The sequence below is a fragment of the Morone saxatilis genome, unplaced genomic scaffold, assembly GCF_004916995.1.
Source record: "Morone saxatilis isolate NCDOM2014 unplaced genomic scaffold, NCSU_SB_2.0 Contig15, whole genome shotgun sequence".
NCBI lineage: Eukaryota > Metazoa > Chordata > Actinopteri > Moronidae > Morone > Morone saxatilis.
In genome coordinates this window covers 17,388,384-17,414,030 of record NW_023339707.1, presented here as the reverse complement: position 1 = coordinate 17,414,030, position 25,647 = coordinate 17,388,384, and the positions used below count along the sequence as shown (strand labels likewise).

The following is a 25,647-nucleotide window of genomic DNA, read 5'->3' as shown; positions in this document are numbered from 1 at the left end:
ACCCAACCTGTGCTCAGATGGAAGTGGAACTGTGGAACTGTGTGACGTAGGTTTGACCCCAGTATTGAATCAAAGGGACACATTGCAGAATCAGTAGTTTAAAGTCTGAGCCAAGTAGTAACACTGCAAAAAAAAAGTCTGTCATTCCAAAGCTACATCACAGAATCTATATTCTCTTTACTTCCCTTCACTTGTAACACATCCATTCACACATATTATTCACTGTCTTGGGCAAATGATACATTAAACTTAACTGCCAATCCTTTGTAGGTGTATATAGGTATGAGTTGTGACAAATATTCCATTATGTTAAGCTAACCTAACTAACCTTATTTGTTCATTTAGTTTATCTGAATGTTACTGGCATAATATTTTTTTATATGGAGGACGTTTATTGTGTCAAGTCATTATTAAAGATATAATATGTAACATTTCCACATTAAAATGTCTAGTCTATGTCCTAGTTATATCTGGCAGTTAGCAGTGGTAAATATTTAGAAAAAAAACTAATCTCTATGTAAGAACTACAGGTTCGGGGGTAAGGATTGTAGTGCAATCAGTTTTAACTTACTGATCGGTAAATCTCCATTTAGTAAACACAGTATTTTTCTTAAACATGACTTAATTGTCAAACATTAGTCACTTATGGGGAATCCCACACCGGATCCTCTGACTAACAGGTTCCTTTCAGACACAAATGCATTACATTCATTACTGCTCACAGTGTCATTCCAGCCTGAGGTCCATGTCTCCTATGGAGGGCTAAGTTACCCCCAGCAGCTCCTGTCAGTCCTGGAATTCCCCAAGCATTCAGGGCGACTCAGGACATCTTTACACACTCTTTGGTAGCATGCCTTAAAAACATACCTAAAATAGCAGAGTGCCTCTGCAATGACAGATTCACAGAGGGGGGTATACTCAAGCTCTGACAAGTGACTTGATTTTCAAAAGCTAAATAGGAAATGGAGATGTTTGCCTCAAGGGCTTTTTTACTTTATTGGTGCCACATTAGCTGGGCAAAATTAGGGAACAGAAAGAACAGCTGTGACCACTCCTAGATGTTATTTATATAAGAACACACACATATATATATATATATATATATATAGATAAAAATACAATTATTTGGGAAAGTATTTCTCTTTGGAATGTGTTATTATAATTAAATTAGAAATTACAACTTATGATCTCTCCGACACAGTGGTCCAATTTGTAGGGTGAGACTTGGAGTAATTAGGCATCTTGTTACAGCATATCATTCATTAGAAGTCATGTTTCTAGTTCTATTCTCCACTTAATAGAGTTGAAAGTAGTTATTTTCTACAGACACATGATCTGAGTTGTATCCCAGTCCTAAAAATGTTATGTGCAAGTGTGTGAGAAGATCAAGAATATTTGTGCAAACGAGTTCAGTACAAAAAAAAAAAAAAAACAGATCTTTTTGTGGCATCTCATTAAATGGGTTTGAGACAGATGTGCCCTGCAGACAAAACAATGACCCACATTGATGAATACATCCGTTTACAATGTCTCATTCTCTCTCACACACTTACAAACACATGCATTTTACGCATGTGTTCTAAATGCATGTGACCTCCTCAACTGGTGATGTGTGTGGCCAATCCAGAGCAGGCATCCTAATCTAGTTATACAGTAATGCAGGACACACCCAGCAGTGGGACTATAGGTTACTACAGGTAGGTTACTAGATCTATAGTTGGGGAGCTCTTAGTTTTTTGCATGAATATCATATGTATTCTGTGTTCCCATTTATTGCAAAAATGGAAACACAGAAGACACATTAAATTTTGAAAGGTAAGGACTGTTTATTGGAAATGTTTCTATATCATTAACTGCATTTTCCTTCAAGACATAAATAAAGTATATGAGTGTATATGCTTAAGCACCAGGCAAACAATGTTATGATAAATGGCTTAAGACACCGAGTCAACCACTCAATAAATTGCAGTTCTAAGGCCTTGTTAACCTGAATTTTACTTTGAACATTATGGAATTAAAAATGTTACGTTATGTTACATGTGAACATTTTCTTTCACTGCACTTGCACTTCTTAAACTGCATTGAGAACAACTGGGATGAACTGATAATGGATCTTAGTAGACAATGATGCAACAGGTTGAACAGCTTCATAATAGTTGTAATAATTTTAATTAGGATTGACAGACTTAAGTGCTTATAATAATTTCTATGCCTGTCTATTTCACATGTTTCAAAATGTAGCTAATTGCTTCCTTCTATGACAGTAAACAAGTACACAACAGTGGCAAGCTTCACCCGTAGCTCCACCCTAGTAAAATATGACAGATTACTACAGTAAAATGTATTGAAAATCGGATGTTTTACGGACAATATTTTCTTTGGTTTCTGGTTTGAGAAACAGAGGCAATGTACATTTTGAATGGACAATGCTCTGACTGATGAGCTCACACGTGAAGGCATAAAGAATGACTTGTGCAGAGATGTTTCCTCAGAGGCAACAAGATCCTCATAATACATAATACTCATTGTCATTCGGAGGACAGAGCCTGGTGCTGAACTGAGGCCAGGCGGGTGTTACACAGCCAAAAGGTTCTGCAAGACTGCAAGAGCAATGGCAGGGACGGGCTCTGATGTAACTGGACTGGGATTGGAGAAAGGGGGAATTGAGTAAGCATGATAAACAGAACGCCATATACAGCGTGAGAGTAATTTCCCCCTGGGATTATTAAAGTATTTCTGATTCTGAGAGTAAAACGTAAAACTTTAATTGAATTAGGGGTGCCAACACCACAGTCCCCTCCATGTGATTGTAAATTGTGATGCGTTATGCTGTGGTATGGTTCGGGGGTGTGAGGGGTTACGTAAAGGCAGAAGAGCGAGAGCTTTGTCTGCACGGACTGGGGGTAATTCAAGCCTGAGAGAGAAGACAACCATGACTCTGGGCTCAGGCCCTGTTGAACAATAACTTCCCCATAAAAAGAAGCCTCCTGTCCAACTGTGGCTGTCACTGGTCTAAGCTCCAGTATAATCAATGGACCTATTAGCAGTTACATAAACCACTGGGCACTTTATACACAGGGGCCATTATGACTGGCTGGGTCAGAGAGCGTGAAACATCTTAGTAGCCAACTCCAATACTGGCATCTACAAGGGCAAGGCAGGAAAGGAAAACAAACAAATGATAATAACAACAACCAAAACAAGTAAGTGTTCTCAGTCCCACTCCATGTCTAGACACAGTAAATAACATCAGGGAAGCAAGCACATCTATGCAATTAGTATTTGCTATTTTTAAAAGCACACAAAAAAAACAACAACATATTTTCTCCCTATCAATTGTGGAAACCAGATTTTGAGATCTCTGACTTGGATTTTTATTTTTGGTGCTCAAAGCGTTGAGGATTGACATTTGACTTGGGTATTGCCTATGCATTTAGAGCTAGACCAATTAAAAGGTGTGCCAATATTTAGGTTGATATCACCTTATTGCAGATATATCAGCAAATAAGTAACGAGATATTCCAGTGCATTAAATGCCAAAGACACAGCAGGTTTGGGGTCATTTATGTCCCGCTCATGGTGGTCACGCTTATTTAAGTAAAAAAAAACGAATCGATCGATCGTTTGCTTATAATATTTTCTTATGTAAATAACTGATATCAATATCATACCAGGCTCAAAATCCACTATTGGTCAGGTTATAATGTAATGTGTTTTGCGATTTATCCAATATATGTATGATTTTGACTGTGCAGGTGATGATATGTCATTTGTAAGACAGTACAGTGTGGGACAGTGTGGTTACATGGGGTGAGACAAAGTGTGAATGTACAGCAAAGCAGTGTGTGTACGTGAAGGAAAAGATGAGGGGAGAAACAATGTCTGTCCATTGGTGGTGGTTGGTATTTGTTGGAGCAACTTCTGTTTATTCTCAACCCCATCATGGTTATGCAACATGGAAACAGAAAAGGCACTGGCCCAAAATGCAGAGTTGGTCTGGCTGGATGCTGTACAATACCCAGAGCACCATGGGGCAGTAAGCAGGCCCAAACATACTGCCAGCCTATTCATACACAGGAAGATGAAGAATCTAGAACAAACTGTCCCAGCTTTTTGGCCCTGAGAGATTATTTTGTCTGGCCCCCTTCTCAGTTTTCCTGTTCTCTCCTCCCAAACCCCATACCACATTGTGGCCCCATGTTGACCTCACTGCCCACTTTGAAACAGACTTACTGGATGGTCTGGGGCCTAGGTACTGTTTGGGAAGTTTAAGCGTAACTCCACTGTGTGAATTAGGCCACTAGGAAGCAGTTGATTTCATAACAGGAGGACAGATAATGAAGATTGGCATTTGGCTAATCAGCGCTTAACAATTATTATCTAATGACAATCTTAGAGGGCATTCCCTCATTGCCCAATCAGATTATCTAACAATGTAATGAAGACTGTCTCATGTACTAAAGCTAACTTCCAAAACTGAGCTCACAATCCTACTGTAACTTTCATGACTTAGGAAATACAGAGGTTAGTTATTAGGGTTCACCCTCTCAGAGTTGAGAATGCATCATACTTTGCTCTTCTTGTCTGGTGCACCATATTGTTTACCATAATGGACACTGAAGCTAAACAGATCTATGTTAAGTAATATTAAATAGTAAGAATCCGTATGACATTTGCCTGAACAAGGCCTGGTAAATATTCCAGGGATGAATGTGGATTATCATACATTAGAACAGAAGAACAACAAGAGAATATTACAATAAACCAACTATACCATCAGTCCACGAGGGGGAGCTAGAGCACAATTTATTCTACACAGTGTGTGTCATCTGCTGTACGGACAATTTACTCTCTTACTAGTCTGTTTTTGACTGCAACCATTTCCTGACAAGTTTCCTGTCAATAACCCTTTTTTATTGCATTCTTACACTGTCAATCCTCTAACTCACAGGCATGCAGCCATTTATGCAACATAATTCAGATCTGATGTGGCAGTCACATCATGGCACACAGGTGTCTTGTGAGCTGATACTGAGAACAGGGAGGAAGGGAGGATATGTCAAGAAGATGAAAAGCTGAAATGGCAAGAGTGAGTGCGGCAAACGGTGTAACCCTTTTGGTTATGTAATATTTCAAGACAGGAGATCATGAGAAGAGATCTGAAAAAGTAGGAGTTGGTAGATAACATCGGATTATGAAAAAAGTGTGTCAGCCTGCAGAAAAAGTCTTTTTGTGGTCCTATGTCATTTCAGATCGAACATTTTTCAACCATTATTTGCCTGAACAAAAACAAATACTGCAATGTTGTTTCAGTGATCTAGAGGTAATTTTCCAGTGGGAAAATGAGCCTTACTGACAAGATGCAAACAGTGACAAAATGAAAAGATTCCTAGGATTCCTACTGGCTGACACACATGAGCATGAGAGAAATGGTTCTGGTTATTAGTGAAGAAAAAATATGACGATATTTCCCTAGAGGTTGTGATCAGATTTGAAATGTGTGTGCATGTGTGTTCTAAGTGGGTCAGTGGAGCAGAGCTGAGCTCAGCGATCTATAGCCTCATCCATAATTCATCAGTCACACAAATGATATAGACAGAGCAGGGAGTGGCAGGGATGCAGAGCATGCCCTCTCTGAGTCTGACTGCCTGTTTTCTCCTCTCTCAGAATGAGCAATTTCCCTTTGAAAACAGCCACCACCCAGGGTGAAAAGAAGAACCAAACACATCATGTTTCATAAAGGTGCACAGTAGTGTCAAGGAGGTTTTTTTTTTTTTTAGACCTAATACTTCCCTAGAAGAAGAGTTCTTAGGAACAGACATGTGGGTCAAGGTTGACCAGAACATCCTCAGTGACTGACTAACCAAGTATTTGGCAATCCTGCAACGGCTGAGAAAACAGCATAGATACACGTGCATGCCCACACTAATGTCCTCTCTCACACATACACACAGAAACACACACCAGCCAAAAAAAGGAAGGACCAGCTGCAAGCCAAAAATAAATACACAAAGGATGACCCACAGTGACTCACTGCTGACATGTTCACATAAATGCACATGACCTCTTGTACATACATGCACAACAAACTACTACTAAAAATACTAATTCAGGCTACAAGTACAGCCCCCAATAAGTATTATAATCATTAGTTAAAGTCAAACTATTTTGAAGCTATTTTCCGGAAAAGTCAATCAACTGGTATTGTCCTTTGATAAACATGCCTTCATGGATGATGTCATTCATCTGTAAGAGAGGAAATGTGGAAAATCTACTTCTCAAAGGGTGGAATATTAGTCTGCATGAAAGAAACACGTGACTTGTTCTTTTATCTAGATATATAAATACATTTAAATGTCCTTGAAAAACTGAACTTGACCAGCACTGGTTCAGACATCTGTCTATTAATAGCAGCAGAGAAACAGGCAGAGAGCTGCAGCAGACTCCTTCCTCATTCAGACCAAGATTAGAAACCTATAAAACTGGCGGAGAGGGACGAATGGCTTCAAAATCGTGGTTTTATCTTCTTCTCTCTCTCCCCATGACTATCCTGCCGATTAACACCCACCCACCCACACATAAACCCACACACACACACACACACGCACACCTACATTTATCTTTCAAACATTCCTCTGCCCCATCACACCCGCCTTGACGTTTTCACATTGCTTGTTATGTATAAACTGTGACAATGCAATGTGTGTCTGGAGTGGCCAAACGTGTTCCCACTGTTGTGAATGCTAATAGCATCGAGCACTAAATAAGGGCGTTGGCCTATATGTATAATCACATCTGAATATTCAGCAGTCTAATTAAACAGGCTGTGACTACGCTTCAAAGGGAGCACAAACAGTTGGGTGGAGAGTTCACACACAAGCACACATGCACGCCTGCACACAAAAGACGAGCATTCGATTCAAGGCTACACTCCGGATTTTACATGGTATAACAAAACATTTACATTGCATCTATTTACATTGTTCATTCTCTTTGAAGTGGAAGACAGGAGTCCCATCGAGGTCTGTTACCTGTCAAGCACAAACTTTTCTAACTGACACACAAAATCCACAACTGTCTTTGTATGTCATTCAGAGGACTTTAAATATGTGCGAGAAGAGGAAAAGGAAACTGTGGTGTGTCTTAAGCAATGAGATCTAAGCGATAGGGTGCCATTCCAACATGTCTGCTGTGTAGCTCTGCCATTTCAAATACTTAACAAAGGAGAAAGCTTAATTACATTAGGTTAAGAACAAACAATATTTAAAATAAACTTAGCAAATTTGGCAAACTGCATAGGAGTCTTATTTTAGAAACCCTAAGAGGTTATTATTTCACCAGACTAGGCTGATGAGGTGGATACTAGACGATGAACCTGGGAGCATTTAGCTGGGTAAACCCACTATGGCCCTCTTTGAACATCACCCTGTTACCATGGAGATGGGTAACCGGCTCCACTGTCTGAGCACTGGACACAGATGAAAGGGAGAGACATGAAGAGAGAGTGAGAGCTAAAGAAAGACAGTCTCTAAGACATGAAGTAAGGCAAACAGTGAGGAGGTAAAGGATGGGAAGAAAGACAGAGAGAAGGAAGACAGACAGTTGAAGAGGTGAAGCACGGGAATAAAAATAAAGTGTGGCAAATTAAGATGTTTTTTCAGTGAGGAAAAACTGCTGCTTGATTACAGATCCTGGACGAAGTCGCATGTGCTCTCTCACAAATACACAAATATGTATAATAGTATAAACACAAATATATAGAGACAGGTGACAAATTGATGGTAAAACTTAAATGTACGCGTGTTGAATACATGCACATGCTTCATATAGAATATGAGAGTCAGTCAATAATTTGATGAGAATAAAAATGTTGTGAATCATATTTTATTGCCTTCATAGTCACCGGATTTCAATCCAGTTATAAGAGATTATGGACGAATGTAAGGCATACATACATTGTAAAAAATAGGGCTGTCCTAGATGAAAGTTCATAATCCTTGCAGAAACGTGGTGAAATGTTTGGTTGTCAATTCAAAATGGTGGTGGTTTATCAGACTGTAAGACATGCCCACTAATAGTTGATTTTGAGCCTTGGTGAGAAAAGACAGCCTGCATCAAAATTATGACACAAATTCATGATTCTCATGAGATGGCTGGTACAATCCACGTCCACAAAAATACACTGGCTGATGCAACACTGTAAGCACATTCTTTTTAAATAGTGCAGGAACCTTTAGCCAGGAAGAATAGTGTTTGATCCCTCCAGTAGTTTGGAGACTTGTTGAATCCATCTTGCACTGACACTGTTCTGGTGCCTCATGGTGGCCCAACACCTTACTTAATTTGACATCCATCTGAATACAAACAAACGTATGAAGTGTACATACACCCACACCCACAAAACCCACTGGTAACAACTAATGTTATTAAGGACAGAGCAGAGAGCAGGCTAAGATAAAGAGCCAGAACAGGAGATCCCTTATGTTTAATTCACAATCAATACTGGTGTTTGCATTTCTGATCAATGTGTTCCTGCCATGCATACACCAGCATACATCACACTATATAATTAACATCCGACTGCCACACAAACACACCACTACAGATTTATTGGCTGACTGTAGGAGAAAAGTATGCAAGAAGCAGAAGAATAGTGAGAAAAGACAGGGGGAGAAAATGACCAAAAAGTAGATAAGAAGGCAAGGACAAGAGAGGGGGAAGATTACAGAGCAGAAAAGAGAGATTAACACATTTGAAAAGAACACGTTTTTGGTCTTTTGGAAACGTCAGTAGAAACCACAAGTCACAGATCGGCCAAACCCATTAGCGGCTTTATGCTACTTCCTCATCTGACTGTAACACTGTAATAAAGTCTCATAGTTAATGTCAACAACTGTGAACCACAGAGAGTCATGATAGTGCACTGGCAGCAACACACACACACACAGTGCCTGAAAAAAAAACTATTTGCTATGGGCTGGTAGTTGGCAAACACAGCAGTGGGATGACATCACCTCCAGTGCGGACTAAGAGCACATGCTTCATCATCCCCATAGCTGTCTCTCCCTCTCTCTGCTAAAAGTCAATCGAAACTCAGTTGTTTGATTACACACAGGTTTGACTGCGTGCTTTTGTGACTGGGTTTCCTATGACAAGAGGGCAACCTGCTGTGGCGGTGGTTTGACAAGACTTGATAGTTATCGTATGCATCTGCAGCCATGGTTTTGTATAAGTGAATGTGACCTAGCAATACCCCGTGTTTGTCTTTTGCAGCTTTTCAAATAATTCAATGTCATTAATGTAGTTCCAGGACATGCCATGGTGTCCTGCTGCAAAGGGCACAAACGCTTTCATCAACACACAGCCAGTAGCCCGGGGAGGTGAGAGACGATGAGAGTGCGGTGATGAGGATGTTAAACTAGCAGGGACGGAACAAGCCCCAGGGGACCAGGTGATGTTCAGTGCCTCCCACAATCACTTCTCCTTACTGTTCTCTTACAGGACAGTATTGGTGGAATTACAAAAGGGCCAAATTCTTTATAACTGAGCAGATATTTGTTCTGCTTGGTCCAAATAGTGTATTATTAGTGGGGCTGCACAACATGATTATTTTGAGAGATATGCAGATTTATTCAGATTTTTGCAACACAAATTGATTTTTCGCTAAAAAAAGATTTGTAGGCCAGGTCATCTTCATTATAGCATCAGCACTAAAGTACATTCATTCTAAGTCTATATCCATTGCTGACTCATTATAATGATTTGCATATGGTCATATTACAATTTCGATAATATTTCGATTAATTGTGCAGCCCTAATTAGTTTAGTATCATTAATTGCAGCCATTAGATACATTTATGAGATTCCTTATTGGAAAATAGAACACAAATAGTTGTTTTTTATCTACTGCTTCGATCACCTGAATTTAGGAATCATTAGTTTTTTATCATCTTAGAATGGGCTGTTTTTATCTACAGACACCACAGGTCACGGGCTCTGTCATGTTTCTACAGATGCCCAGAAGGGACAAACCAAACACTGGATATAGTTAGAGTTTTTTGCAGCAAACCTCTCCTTCATGCTTGGAAGGGAAGGGTGAAACAATGCAGTTGCATTCTACAATTTCATCGCTAGATGCCACTTAATCCTTCACAATGGACCTTTAAGTGCCGTAAATAAATCTGATGGTACAAAACAAATCCCTTATACAAAATATAACACACACAATAAAATAACTTCGAGCACTTCAGGATACCAATCCTGAGACCCTTTTCTATGTGATTCAGTGTTTTTCCCATACACATTTCTTCATCTATGTCACTCAATGCTGTTATTTGAGTTTAAGAAGTTAAGTTAAATGAGGGCAGCCGAAAACAAGATAAGGAAAAATTGACATAAAATGTGAAATTGTATTGCAATGTATAAGATACTGATCTCAAAATAAATCAAAAGTTTTTAAAAAGTATAATATCAAACCACATTGCTGAGAGTATTTTCAGTTTTAGTCCACACAAAGCTGCCTGATTCCAGCTCAACTGGATGTTGGTCCTCTGAACCGTTTAAAATTTGAGGCATTTTGTTTTGAGATGGTTAGGGATTTACGGCAGAACACAAAGTGTTAGCTCTGACATGGAAACCAAAGTACGTTGAGCAGGAAGACAGGTGGACATGGGGATATGTGGCCTGAGGTATAGTGATGGGGTCATCTACCCGAGGGAGACAAGGTTAGTGAACAGTTGCAGACAGGCCCTGAAGGACATTATGCTCCACAGACAAACACAGCTTCAGTCCCTCTCACACACAAAAAGTCTTATGGTGTGAGAGTACTAGCCTCAAGGCTTGGCTTCTGTTTCATCTCAACTCAGTAGCTCAATATGGCACTAGAGTCTACTCCCTGGTTCTTTCCCATCTACTGTCTTAAACAACTGTTCCATCCTGACAGTAAACATTTTGCACCCTGCAGCCCTTTACTTCCTTTGTCTGTTTTTACTCCTGTTTAATCTCTCCATTGCTCCAAGAAGAGAGGAAAGACCAGACTGGATCAGTCTCCACATGTCTGGGATCAGGCCTTCCAGTCTGAAAGTCAGACTGTACCTTTCTGTCTGCCCATGGGTGGATTTGTGCAAGTAGATATTGATGCTTCCAGGCATATGAATATCCGCCAGCGCCATTACACAGAGCTAAAGATGAATAGGGAGGGTTTATTCAGTCAATCAATTAATCAGCAGCAAATTGTAATTAATCCCAGAGGCTGAGCACCAGCTGCAGAACAGCAGGCTCTTAACAGACGTAATACTGAGTTGTAACACAGCCCCTATACTCTTTTTAGCAGCAGCACCACCAGGGGATAGATATATCAAACTCATGGACAGTTGTAGAGCACTGTAAACTATATTGCAAATTATCCATAAATGCTCCCCAATCAGCAATAATCAAACATAATATTGACCAACCAATAACATCCCTTGGCGACGGCTCTGATCGTCGTTATAGGATGCCACTCTTACTGCTGTAGCATGAGTTACTGTTTAACAAGAGTTGAGATAAAATGCAAAGACGAACAACTCGGTTACTGTATGGATTGAAATACCTAAAAGTGAATGGAAACTCAGTGGAAAATCTCTGCATACAAAAAAAAAGTTGATATCTAAGAACTGTGCAAACAATGCTTTCTCCCCAGCTGTCAGCTGCCTGATATACTATACTATACTATATGCTCTCTCTGCAATTTACAACAGTTAGTTTAGTTAGTTTTCACCATTTTGGCTGCTGTCCTGAACAAAGCACTGATCAAGCAGCCAAAAACACAAACCCAAATAACTGGAAGACAGAGACAAAGATAGACAGCGGGGTGGGACATTTTAAGACAACTGTGCCTTCAGCAATGAATGGAGCTGCATAATGGAGGTGGGAAAACACAAACATGGTTTTAATGTCTAAACAGGCTTGTGTGTTTTAAGCTTACCTTGGAGTACTGTCTACGAAGACTGAAGCGCTGCACCATCCTGACTGACTGATGTACCCACAGCTGGAACTCCTGTTCTACTCCTCTCCACTGATATCCCTCCAAAGTACACACCACCTCACACAGTACACTGTACATTCACTCACACACACACACACACACAAAACACACACACACACAGCACAAACACACAAACACACACACACACACACTGAAGGTACACAGGCTACCTCTCTCTCCAAACATCCATGTGCACAACAATTTAGTCCACCGCTTTTCCGTCTACTATGCAAACACAAGTGAGGAGAAAGAAGAGGTAAAGAGGGAGAGGGAGAGGAAAAAAGGGAGGGAGAGCAAGCAGAGATAAAGACAGCTCAGCTGTGTTGCCCTCTACTCATATTCACAGTGATCCCCTGAGCTCTTTCTCTCGCAGACACACAAGATGCTCACACCACATGGCTGTCAATGCACAAATGTATTGCAGTATACACACACAGAGAGACACACAGACACAAGGAGTAGTTTTACAGTCACACCCCTCCACATCCTCTTCTAAACACAACGCCGACAACACATTCACACACAACACACAGCCGGAGCTCAGCCCTCACTCTTCTAGGACGAGGCAAGGTTGCCTCCTGCTTCCTGTCAGTGAGCCGAAGGGTGGGGTGAGGAGGAGGAGGTGGTGGTAGAGGAAGAGGAGGAGGGGGGAGATGGGAGAGGAGGAGGGACCAGCTGACTGTCTATACTAACTCTCTCCAGGGACAGAGGAAGGGAAACAGGGAGGGAAAGAGAGAGAAAAGAGGAAGAAAAGGGGAGGGGAAGGCAGGAGGGTGATTTTTGAAAAGAAAAGAAAGAAATAAAGATTCACCATTTCTGACACACACTCACATTTAGACCAGCAATACAACCCCCAATCTCCACTAACAGCAGAATGTCACACACCTCCAAGGTCGACCACGCTGTTACTATGGCAACCCAAGCAGGGCGTAGTTCTAGGCAAGCTTACAGCAAGTTTCGGGGGTTACCACGGCGACTGTTTGGATGACCTGAATGACATTGCTCTGTTGCCGAGTGGAGACGGGGCTGTGATGGTAGCTAGAGATGGGCGAGACAGGTTATCATCTCTTTCAAGGGCGAGCGACAGACCACTGAATGGTTCATGGTTGTCTATCACAGCAGCAGGACTAATGGAGCACAGATGTCTGGCTTTCAGGCCTGCGCCGTCATCCCAGGTGAGGTCATTACACAGGACTGAAGGATAGAAGGAGTTTGAAGACGATGAAAGGGGGAAGGGGTACATTAAATTTAGCTCACAGATTAAAGCTGTCAGTTAATGTGGATATCAACACCCACTGGTCTAGACTGACTGCCCATCGCTGGATTGATAACCAGACATCACTATATCTGTGACACACTGATACTCAGTCCTAAGCACAGTTTATTTCATTCATTAACCAATCAGTCTACAACAAACAACCTCATAATGCAAACACAACCTCCACATGAACCAAGCCCAGTGCTTCTCACAGCAGGTTAGCTGATCTGACAGTGACCTCTGGTGGCAGACAAAACCAACTGAAGTCTGGGATACCTCAGGTGGTTAAAACTCTGAACTGAAAAAGATTTTTCTATTACAGAAGCTGCAGAACACTATTCTTAATGTTCTCTCTGGATTAAACACAGTCTTAGAAGAAAGGCAGAACTTTTCACAAACCATGTGGCAATTAAATGTATTTCAAATGGACTATATAAATTAAAACAGTTTTTCCTTCCTCCACTTAATTCTGGCCATTAAAAGATTCCTTCCTAATGTGCTCCAATGGAAGTGATGGGGGGCAAAATCCACATTGTTCCATGCAAAAGTTAAGCTAAAGTTATTATGAGCTGCTTCAGCAGCCTGAGTTGGTCAATCAAGTGAATATCTTCTAAAGTTAGTCAGTTTAGTACAAAACTCCCTCTTTTTGTTTCTCAGTGTTTCTCCCCTGAGATCGTAAATATCTTCAAGAGACTTTTGAATGTATTTTTCCTCAGAACGAGGAATGTGGATTTTGTCCCCCATTTCTTACATTTAAGCATGTTAGGGAAGGGATCTTTCAATGATGGTATGAACAAGGAGGAATGATTACAGCCAGTAAAATTTGTTTTGATGTTCATATGGGCCTGACTTATCAGGCAGAAAGACTTGAAAAACTGTGAACCTATCCTTTAACACTGGCTACACTGTTATGTATGGGTTTATGTATGTAAGTGTGTATCTATGTATTTATATGTGTGTGCATGTCTGTGTTTTTATTTGTTGGCAAGCTGCACCGTGGATATCTGGCCTCATCTTAGATTAATAATGATTTACTGGTCGTCCAAAATATCTTTCCACTTGATCAATAGTAAGCAGACAGCAGTAAAGACCCTCTCTCTGAATTCACACCTAACACAGCAGGGAGTGTTGCATCAGCAGCAAGGTGAACTGGCCTGACACCAGTAAAAGGATAAAAGAGACACGTCGATCAGCTTGTGTAGTGATAATATGATTCACGGCTGCTGTCACTTACCCTGTCCGTCTCCTCCGTGGACTGGTACCCTGATGACAGCACCACATCACAGCCAACATATCCAGGGGTGGGGCTACTAGGTGTGGTGTCAGTGGTGGAAGAGGAGCGTGGACGGCTGGTATGGTGCTGTGGATCGTGGGTGTTGCGGCGGTGCGGGGCCTGGGGGCTACCTCTCAGGAGAGGATCGCGGTCTCCACTCCCAGATCCCGACCCAGATCCCTTACTGCGGCGGCTCTGGAGGCTGGTCCCACGCCTCATCGTGCCCGCAGTGGCTGAGCCCTGCCCAGCTGCAGAGGGAACCACAGGAGCAGAGAGGTGGTCAGATTCAGGACAGCAGGGCCCCGAGGCGTCCTCAGGGGCACAGGGGGCGGTGCCACCTGCTGACACTACAGAGGAAGACGAGGAGGAAGACGAGGAGGGGATGGTGGAGCGAGAGAGGGAGAGGCGTTTACGCTGCTGCTGGAACAGCTGTTTCAGTCCCTGGCCAAGAACCCCCATGCTGTCCCTGGCGTTTTGGCTCATCTTACTGAACGAGGGGTTCTCTGACTGGGATGAGGCCCTCTTCAACCCTGGGCCTTGTGACCCTGCTGCCTCTCTTCTAGCTCCAGGACCTGAACTGGGGCCCACCCCCTCTGGCTCCCTTTGACTGTTATCCCCCGGCTGCATATGGCCCTGTTGACCTCTCATGAATAGCAGGGAGAAACTGTCCTATTAAACAGTCTGCCAACACTTTCCTCTCTACATGCAGAGGGTCAGACCAGGACAATGACTGAAGGAGAGAAGACTAGAACACAGTAGAGTACAGTAGAGGCCAGAGAAGTGGAGATAGGATTGTCTGATGGAGGGTTCGATCAGCACAGTGGCGGTCAGGGGGATGAATCCAAAGAGAGAGCATGCATCTTTGATTCAGGAACAAGTAGCCATGCTGGTCTAGCACAGAGAGAGAGATGGATTATGAGAGGCTGGAATGTTGCCTAGATCCAGTGACATGCACTAATCACCATGACTAATTTTCACTCGTGACCATTTGCATCTTTGAAATTTCATGCAAATGAAAAAAAAATGTGAATTTGCAGTAATCAGTCTGCAAACTGGACAGCATTGATCTACAATCAAGTACCAATAAGCAACTATACAATTGTAATTTAGGAATAATATTATTATTATTAGGTAAGAATATAGGATAAATACTGTATCCTCAGCTGAAGATATCAGACAGGCTGCCTCAGTGACAGCTGTGACAAGCCTCTGAATCATTATACACTGAAACAGGCCAATGTTTTATGAGCAAATGTATGTAATAAACAAACTGGATCCAGGATAGCTAGCATGATACAAAGATCACAAAATGAAGCAGAAATTAATTCAAAGTAAGCCGGTACATGCACGCTAAGGCTACAACAGCCTGGAGGGGAACGGAGTCAGAAAGGCACAAGAGGCTGGTGGAATGAACAAAAGGATGGAGAGAAGAGTAGAGGAGTGAGAGAGGGAAAGAGATAATGACTCAAATCAGAATAAGAAAAACCCACCTACCATCAGCCCAACTGTCAGCGTCGTGCGACTCACTCTTGTGGATTACCTGAGAGGGAGGTGGATAGATGGAGAGAGACCAGAAAGAAAGAAAAACAGAATCTTTTTTAAGATACAAAACTTCAATCTTCAATGCACTCCCTGACCTAAAGATGTAAAGAATGATATCAGCCAGCATCATTCTGTTTGCAATCAATAATATTCTCACTGAGAGCTGTGAACATGTTGGGCATATTGAAAAGAATATGTGTTATATTGTGTGACACAACCTCATGTATATGTTTGTGTGTTCCATAAGGGGCTCATTTAGTATCCCCAAAGGCATGCCTTCTTTATCCTGTGGCAGTATCAAGAGACAAGGGTTTCCGCACTAGAAACAACATACAGTGCAGGGTCACAAACACAGAACACACATGCATGACCGTCTCCTGCAGCCTCGCAAACTGCCTGGCTGAATTTAAGTCAGAGACAAAACCCAACATAGAGGACACCTGATAATACACAACGCTGTCTTCCTCAAGAAGGAACCTTATTGGTGGAACAGTGATCACCTCAGAGATAGACCCACAGACAGACAGGCAGCCAGCCCGAGCCTCCCTGCAGCATCAATAGCTGCTCCCATTGAGGGCAGCAAAACAAGCAAGGCAGGAACATTCGGAGCCCTGGGGAGAGACGGCTACATACTCAAACTATATTCCTTCAGCTGCACTGTCAGGTCATGACGAATAACACAAAGTTGGACTGACAGGCACATACACTCACACACACACACACATCTTAAAACTGCAATAATGTAATCTATGCAAATGAAGCTGTGACAGGCTGGATTCACATCACTCTGAATACAATCAGCTGTTCAGTTTTACACTAGATCCAGAGACAGGAGGAGAATGAGCATGAAGCTACTTGCAGGTAGCGTATCGCTTTTCACAATGGCCACACTGTTACTGCCAAGAAAAGCCGCATTCATGCACATAAACACATTCGCACAGCAGCTTTCACTTTCTCCACAAGCTGATTGTAAATCTGGTCTTCTCTAATCTTTTCTGTTCAGCAGGCAGATTCAGACCAGCAGATACTGATGTGCTTAATACAAAGGATGAGGATCAATATGGTGATGCCAATCAGTTAAATGCGGCTGTTGCCTACCACAGAGAGTGAGAGAGAGCAGGTGTTGAGCAGGTTCGCTTTAGTCACCTGCTAGCTGGCTGCTGTGTAGAGCTCATAAAATATTGTGCTGCCAACCATTAGGCAGTGCCTTTCATACTAATAATAACACAGCTTCAACTTGGAGTTTGTACTGATTACAGTTGGGGAATGGTTCCATATATTTAAAATTTTTTCAGTAGAAATACAGTACAATGAAATACAGTTCTCTACTTTTAGTTGTTGGGTTTTCTTTCTTTGTTGAACTTTCTATGAACTTCCTGTATGACCAGAGAATGTAAACAGTCATGCACACAAGTGTAACATAATCAAGACTACATGCATGCTTGATTATGCATGCATGCACCCTTATACTGAGGCAGCAAGTGGCATTTCCTGGCAGTCACAGTGACGTGTAATTGATTATGATAAAGCGCTGTGTTTCTGTTGTGTCAGAGCTGGTGAGTGGAAGGGTAAACCTAAGTTAATCCTGTCCTGAAGCTGAAGCTGAACCTGAAGGCCTGTCCCGACCCCGGTGCCCATCCCTCCCTCTGTGTCTGTAAATCCCCTCCTTCATCCCCAGGATGATCCCAACACTGGATTGGATGTTTTCTTGATTGCCTACGGTTTTATATTCAAACTAAATCCTCTTTCAGGAGCCTTTAGAGGACAAAGCTTTATTGTCAGACTTGGTGTGTATGCTTGTGTATGTGTGAGACATCCCGCATCTTTGTTTAATTTAAGCAAAGCTCATCGTTCCACCTTGATGAGGGGATGACCCAAAAGAACAAACACCAGATGGATCTTTGGATTGACAACTGTCCTGTTCTGACCCAAACACATTACACGACTGACAGTGCCCCAACATACTACTGCAAAAGTCTGCACAGCTGAACAACGGCAAGTTAGTAATCTGTATCTGAAACAAAATTTTGTTTTATTTCTGAAACATCTGCAAAAAATTGCTTATAACTACTTCATTTTTATGGTTATAATTACATGAAAGAGCAAGAAATGTCACATTAACTTTCCTTTTAGTCTTTGCTTCAGACAATTTGAACAAAAATGCCATACTGTTCTTTGGTAATTCCTCCATCAGGAAAATTCTCTCTTCACTAGCTCTTCGGGTCAACCTCAAAAACATGCGAGCGGGAGGATGTATTTTTGTGTCTTTAAGCCCTGTTCACTACAGAAACAGATGATTATCAGTGATTAACAGGTGTCAGTGACAGCTGGGGTCAGCAGCCTCAGTGAGTCAGCATGTTTCTCAGAAATTCAACAATATTGTCAAAGGTGAATTACAAACAACCATATGGACAATGGCCTCTCTGGAACTGTGTCACCCTCACTCATACCCTTGTATAAATACACACATACACACACGTCCTTGTCCTTAGCGCTGTAGCTCATTCCATTCAGCTGAGCTGCCTGTCGTCCGGCACTGCTGTCATTGTCTTTGGCCAGCTAAACTAGAGAGATGGTGAAAGCTCAGCAGAGCCTGGAAGGCTGGGGAAAAAACAGCTCACACTGGCAATTTGTCATTTTACAGACAAGCATGTGTGAATTAATATGATAGATTAAACTTAACGAAATTAAGAGATATTGTGATAAATACAACAATCATCTTGTTTCTTTAATTTCCTGATTGCTTTGCCTCATTTAATCAGGCTCTGTCAAGTTCTAACAAGTGTTTAACAATGAATCACAATATAGCAGCTGCCTGTAAACGTCCACTTTATGTCTCTTGCTCGAAAAAAGCCGCAGCTTCATTCAGGCAGAAAGATTATATTGACGAAGATGTGGCACTGAGGTGTTCTAATAACATCCATTATCATTATTGAACAAAGAATACAATCAAAGGTGATTATTTAAAAAGGAGATTAAGGCCCAGAGTTACAATGGTGAGGGTGACAACTCAAATAGCTATGTAATAAAGCAGATAATCTGCAATAATATGAGAAAAATTAGTTATGTGGGCGGCTGTGGCTCAGGAGGTAGAGCGGGTCCCCGGCTTCTCCCCCCGAAGTGTCCTTGGGCAGGACACTGTACCCCAAATTGCTCCCGATGCTGTGTCATCGGTGTGTGAGTGCATGTGAATGGTTAGTTCCTTTATGATGAGCAGTTGTACCTGCCACCAGTGCATTAATGTCTGTGAATGGGTGGATGTGACGTAGTGTAAATCACTTTGAGTGGTCGGAAGATTAAAAAGGCGCAATATAAGTTTAAATTGTTCTATTTAATTCTACATTTGACATTAAAAAAAAAAGTTACAACACAAGTGGAGGTCAATCTGGCTCATGCTCTTTAACACTGAAGCAGCCATGTTGTTGTTCATCGTTGAACATACAGTTGCTTAACTCAAAATATGGCCATTGATTAAACAAGCCCATGCAGTGTTTCCAGAAGAGTCTGAGAGCTGGCGTGGAATAGACCACTCTTTGTTCCCTCTGAGCCATACACAGGCCCATCGCTGCTCTTTGTGCTGCGCCTCTTTCACTGACAGACACACATCAATAAGAGGGGAATTAGGCCAGAGAGTTCTGGCAGCGATGCTTGTGTGCGAGTGTATGCGCAAATTTGTGTTTGAGTTTTTATCTGACAAAGACAGAAAAGGAACGAAAAAGACAGAGATAGTGGGAATTATATTGTGTAGAAATGTGCACGTGTACGTATGTATGCGCGTCTGTGTGCGTTGTCTGATGACCAATGGAAACTGGACCATATCTCATTCAGCAGCTGCATAATGACAGCATAGGCAGGAAACAGGAACAATCGTTATTGTATTTGTGTGTGTGTGTGTGTTGGGCATGTGGCAGGGAGGCAGCAAATAGTGTGTATCAGTTCTGACAGTGCAGGAGATGACTTCAGCCTACTGCAAAGAGTGTGATAAGAGACACAACTCTTTGTATCAGATAGGGAGAGTAAGTGAGAGAAGAGAGACAGAGGGTTACAGAAGGAGTGAAAGAGGCCAGACTGGATCAAAGGCATCCGTCCAAGGCGTGTTTCGCCTGGCCGTGTCGTGTTCAGCTCGGGCGCTCAGCACAGTGTGTCTGAATGAGGAGGTGAATGGCAGGTAGTTCCCTGACAGAGGGAGGCACAACGCCCTATTGTGCAAGATGAAACCCACAGGGAGGCCCTGCTGCCAAAGTTGCGCTCAGCTTTCCAGGAACAAGACAAATCAGAAGACACACAATCATTCACTCACACATGCAAACATAAAAAAAAACCACACATGTTTACTTAACGTCACCACAGACTTGTATTCAAATGTTGAAGAATAAAAAATGTTGTCTGCTTGTAGAGCTGCCATGAAGACTATTACTGGAGATCTGGTACCTGTGTTAAATTGACTTTGAATTAAATTTAAATAAGGCAAAATCTTCATGTGTGGATGTGAAAGTCTGCCTTACCTACCTACCTATTTTATCTCTTTGGCAACCGGAGACCATCTGTAACTACATCCCTTGCTACCATCCCCCACTCATATTGCTGTGAAAACCAAAAAATTGTTGATCACAAAAAACAAATAGAAAATATATAAATGCACACATATACCCAAGACACACACTTACACAAAGGAAACAACAGGTGGTACGTTGGGTGTGAAGCGAGTCTGAGTCATCTACGACTACTTAACAGAGTCTGTGAGGTGGGAGGCTGCAAAGACAAAGTAACAAAGAGACTTGTTAGAGGCTTATTTAAATTTCATCCCCACAGAGGATCTATTATGTTGATGTTTTAGGGTTGTACAGGGCTGTAAATATCACATTTATCTCTGAGGTATCAGCTATACAGAGGGGTTGGATATCAATCTGACAGCAGGGTAGTGAAGTGAAACATAACCGAAAAACTGGCTGATAGTCATCAGACTGCATGTGAAATATTACGTTGGATGTGGCTGTACGTTTACAGGGAAAGCCTTAGTTAAAGTACACCACTGCATCTGTGCTCAACACCATAGAAAGCATCTCTAATGAATAATTCACCATGTGCATAGAACTGACACTCTTCCATGTTGACTAGAAAACCACTCAGCGGAGGCCTAATGTGTCTGACCTGATGGAGAGAGGTGATTCTCAGAATCTCATTCTCTTGCTGATCACGAGTAAGACAGATGTTCTCAAGAGGGGCTTTCCAGTGGACAAGAGGAAAAATTAGCAGACTATGTTATAAATTTCAAGCCCTGCAAAGTGGTCTTCACTTACTAACCCGATAGGTGTTTAACAGTGGCCAGGCCTTCAACTTGGCCAACATAGCTCATATTCCACCAGCGCTGCCAGAGCATCATCAACTGTCAACAGGCTGGAAACCACCTACACACCAGCTGAAATCTCATACCAAAGATTCTGTTAAAGGCACACAGACATAAGGAATGGGAAAGGGGATGCACGTCAGGGTCAACACACACTTTGTGCAACTGAAGAGAGAAACCTGTCAGGTTATAAGGTCATAGGGCATCTGACTCTTTGTGGTGCCAGCAGGTGAGAACAACTTTACGCAGTCAGATATAAATCACCAGCATCGTCACTTATTTAAATAACTCCTCAGTCAGATCTCTGAGCTCAGGTAACCAGACACCTCTACAGCCCAGTAGGGGGGTTAGAGGGTATCAGCACAGCTTTTACTACTTTAATATTGGGTTCAACACATAGGCAGTGGGTCAGCAATATCACGTCTACTCTCTGGGAGAGGATTTACGTTGAAAGAAAATATTCCTGACCTCCAAACCTTAATATCCAATCTTCTAAAGTCCGCTATTTAAAGACAAGAAGATGTAAATGGACTGAACGAAGGGTTTTTAAAAATGATGCAGTTTTGTGCAGAAGGCAAAGTCTATATGACATAATATTGATCCAAATGAAAATCCACAGTCATCCTTTCATGCCAAAATGGATCAAATGTTTATCAGAAGCGAATATAGCCAGGGCTTCAGCTGTCAATGTTAGACAAATTGAATGGGTATCTTCCAGTTACAACCTTTTTAGCACAAAATTGGCTCTTTTTGTTCATGGTGCGAGAACTATATACAAAACAAAAACAACTAACTTTGGAAGAGACTCACTTTATTTGTCTAACTCAAAGCTTCATAAGTGTCAGATGAACTTTGGGATATATTTTTCAACACAGAGGTCTGTGGATGCCCTTTTCAATGTTCATCTGTTGTTTTAAGACAGCCTTTAAAATGTGTGAACCTGACCTTCAATACTAAAGCATGGACCTCAGCCCTGCTTTAAAGTGCAAACGTGTGACCCCCGCTTCTTTTCTGCCTCTGTCTTCAAACAGGAAGGGATCAGAGGGAAGCAGGCAGCTCGTTGCCACTAGAAACCACAGCTTTTATACAGGAATTTCACCTTCATTCTGGAAGTGTGGGAGTCAGAGAGAGAATAAACCCAGTCTGTCCACAGTTACAGGATAAGCATGATAGTACAGCCAAACGTTACACTTGTGCATGTTTCTTGATGGCAGTGGCTATAAACCTCTGATTGTAGCAGAGATAAAGAATGACTTGAGTGTGTGGCATCTAAATTAAGCTGCACCATGACACCTCTGCTACCCCGTGGGTTTTCAAACAGCAAAGCCCTGCAGGAAGGGGAAGAAGGTGAGAGAGAGAGAGCAAGAGACAGAGAGAGGGAGAGAAAGAGAGAGGAAAGGAAAGAGAGTTTCCTCTCAGAGATACAACACTTCCTCTTTAGCCATGGCCTGGCCTTTGGTTATGAGAACAGAGCCAAATCACTGCCTGAATGATGCTGAGATTTAGACTCCAAAGGGCAAAAAACAGATTATCTGAATCCTTTTGAATCCCTTACTGAACATTTTTACATCATTTATTTGTCAAAAAAAAAAAGGACAACACATTTACAAAACTACAATCCAAAACTTTACATACATTAAAAAACTACATGATGAGGTATTTAGTGTCATGGTGTGACTGTTTCACCTCAGCGGTATGTATATTAGGGCTGCATGATATGGTAAAAACATCATATTGTGATTATTCTGACAGATATTGCGATATGATTCATGAGTAGTGCGGGAATGACCATTTTTGCATCACAAAGATGTTCTTAAATCTGAAGAACAAGATTTGTAGTCCAGGAGATGCCCTGGACTACAAATCCAGGGCATCTCTGCAGCACTACTACTTCATCATAATTCTGTTTTGTTACATAGTTTTAAAAATGTGCAGCCCTGGTTTATAAGCAGTAAAAAAGACACTGACCAAGATAACATGAGTGTTTCAAGCAATGATGATAAATACGCTCAGAAACTTCACAGATTTTAAGACTATCACATGATTTGAGCTGATAAGTGCACCTAACACTTTGACCCACATGGACAATTCCCTTGTTATACCAGGATGTACGTGTATACAACCACGTGCCTCATGTGATACACACTTCTGTCTTCTTCTGCCCTCACCAACCAGAAGGACTCCAGTGTAACACCAAAGACAAGACCCCTCACCAGCTTCCCAAGAACCAAACCCAGGTATTTGCAGTATATCTCTGTCTCTACAGTACACAGCATATCACGTTTTCAACAGAAGGGAGCAGCCATGCGTTAGGCAGTAAAGAGAAACTATGGGGAGAAATCGGAGGACACAGAGGATTTGTAACTTATTTCAACAAACACTGTAATATCATTCACACTTTGTTCATGCATGAGTTTCATGCTGGTCCTAAAAACAAATGAAACGGCAGTGGTTTTGGTACATATTTGCTTCAGATGTGCATATTGTACATTCCTTATTATATTTATGTAAACAATCAACAGATCGCAGCCAGTCTACAGCAGACTTGAGGTCACACAAGTAAACTACACTGTACAGCAATCATCAACTTTACAGAACCATCTTTTGTCCTCCTTTCCTATCAAAACATGTAAAGTTTCTACAACATGATAAATAAATAAAAGCAGAATACGTCTAACTTAAACTATAATCTACTTTATGTCATCTTCATGCCTCTAATACTGTGACTGCAGCTTTGTTGTGAGACCTGCAGACTTCCTGTACGCATGGCCAATTAATCACCCCCTGTGACAGCAAGGCAAGCATACAGCAAGCTGTGTTAATCTTGCGATGTGATCCAGGATGAGCACATCTTCATCACATCTGAAGCTGATGAAGTGTTAGAGAACGAGGCAACTCCATCTTCAGAAACCACTGCGTTCTATTCTGCAAGCATTGCGCATGCAAACACACATACGTATACACAAACACATTAAACTCATACAAAGACTCTCAATTCTAGGCTCAGTTCCTAAAAGGGAATGCACAATGTGAGTGCAGTGGGAATAGGAGGAGGAGGAGGCAAATGATCTTTGTACAGTTATGATCTTGATGCAAGTAATGACGGATGAGAGAACAGGAAGCTGGGGACATGAAATCTCGAACGTCACAGACTGGGTTTGTTATCATTATATCTGCTGGATGTGTGAGGTCGACCGATTGTTATTCATCTTCTATCATAATCACTTCCTTTTTACTGCCTTGACCAAGAAAATACTGAAAGGCAGTGCCAAATTGTTATATCAACTCTTCTCTAGTGCATAATACGAAAACCAAGAGCCATAACATGAGACGTCGAAGGAGCTCAAAATAGATAATGAACATTATATGTAGTTGTTAAGATTATTTAAGTATGGTATGTTTAGGATGTCTCTTCAATAGTCACTGTACGAGTGTATGCTGTGACAGATTAGTTTCAAGCTGATGTTGCAGAAATGTCATTTTTGCCCATGTACAGTTGACTCATCATCTGGTGTACACTCAAGAAAATAACTCTTAATGAACTTAATTAAACCATGGAAAACATTTTACAACAGGTTTAAATGGCTTTTATTTCAGCTTAAGCATTGTTGGTCCAGTTTAATTGGGTTTGGGTCAACTAATTGAATGGGTTGATTTAACTAATTTTGACAGTTTGTAAATAATATTAGTAGATAAGTTGATCCAAACCCAAGTAAACTAAGTTTATCAAAATAAATTCGCTTAAACCTGGAAAAAAAAGCCATTTAATCACATTAAACTGACATGGGTTGGGTTTCATCAGAATTATTCTTTGAATCATGTCCACAGACCATAATCCACTCATTTAATTAACATAAAACAATTGTTATATATCATTTTAAATAATTTTTTGTGTAGACGTGAATAGTAAAAGGTCCAAATCCATAACAGTCCATGTATATAGATCAACCAGTCATCAGCTTCTGCTGCAGCGACAGCTATGAGGGGCGTACAGAACATAATTTATTATGCCCTCTCAACCACACATACCATTGTCCTTTCACATACATATATATTACTCTCACACACACTCCTTCTGTCTCTTTGTCCTCACACACACAGAACCACACACACGTTAATTCTCTGGTGTCCAGTTTTGGTAGTTTAGAGTTTGGAGTGTTATATCTCCTGTCTGCAGGGGAGGTCACCTTTTAAGATAGCAA

General features: G+C 41.5%; 1 protein-coding gene across 8 annotated transcripts in view; it reads right to left on the bottom strand.

Moving 5' to 3' along the window:
* The window catches only part of tmcc1a (transmembrane and coiled-coil domain family 1a), a 46,741-nt gene that overhangs the window by 19,806 nt on the left and 1,288 nt on the right, over positions 1-25,647 (bottom strand). Inside the window, exons 1-3 of one of the 8 annotated variants that reach the window (XM_035657340.1) lie at positions 20,766-24,436; positions 16,051-16,096; positions 14,518-14,804 (exon numbers count right to left, since the gene is read on the bottom strand). In XM_035657340.1, the coding sequence (XP_035513233.1) occupies positions 14,518-14,775 (258 nt within the window). In that variant the 5' untranslated portion in view covers positions 14,776-14,804; positions 16,051-16,096; positions 20,766-24,436. Of the gene's footprint in view, positions 1-11,965; positions 12,099-14,517; positions 15,957-16,046; positions 16,794-20,765; positions 24,437-25,647 lie in introns of those variants that run through there. The other 7 variants (XM_035657341.1, XM_035657336.1, XM_035657337.1 and 4 more) reach the window with 7 other exon arrangements.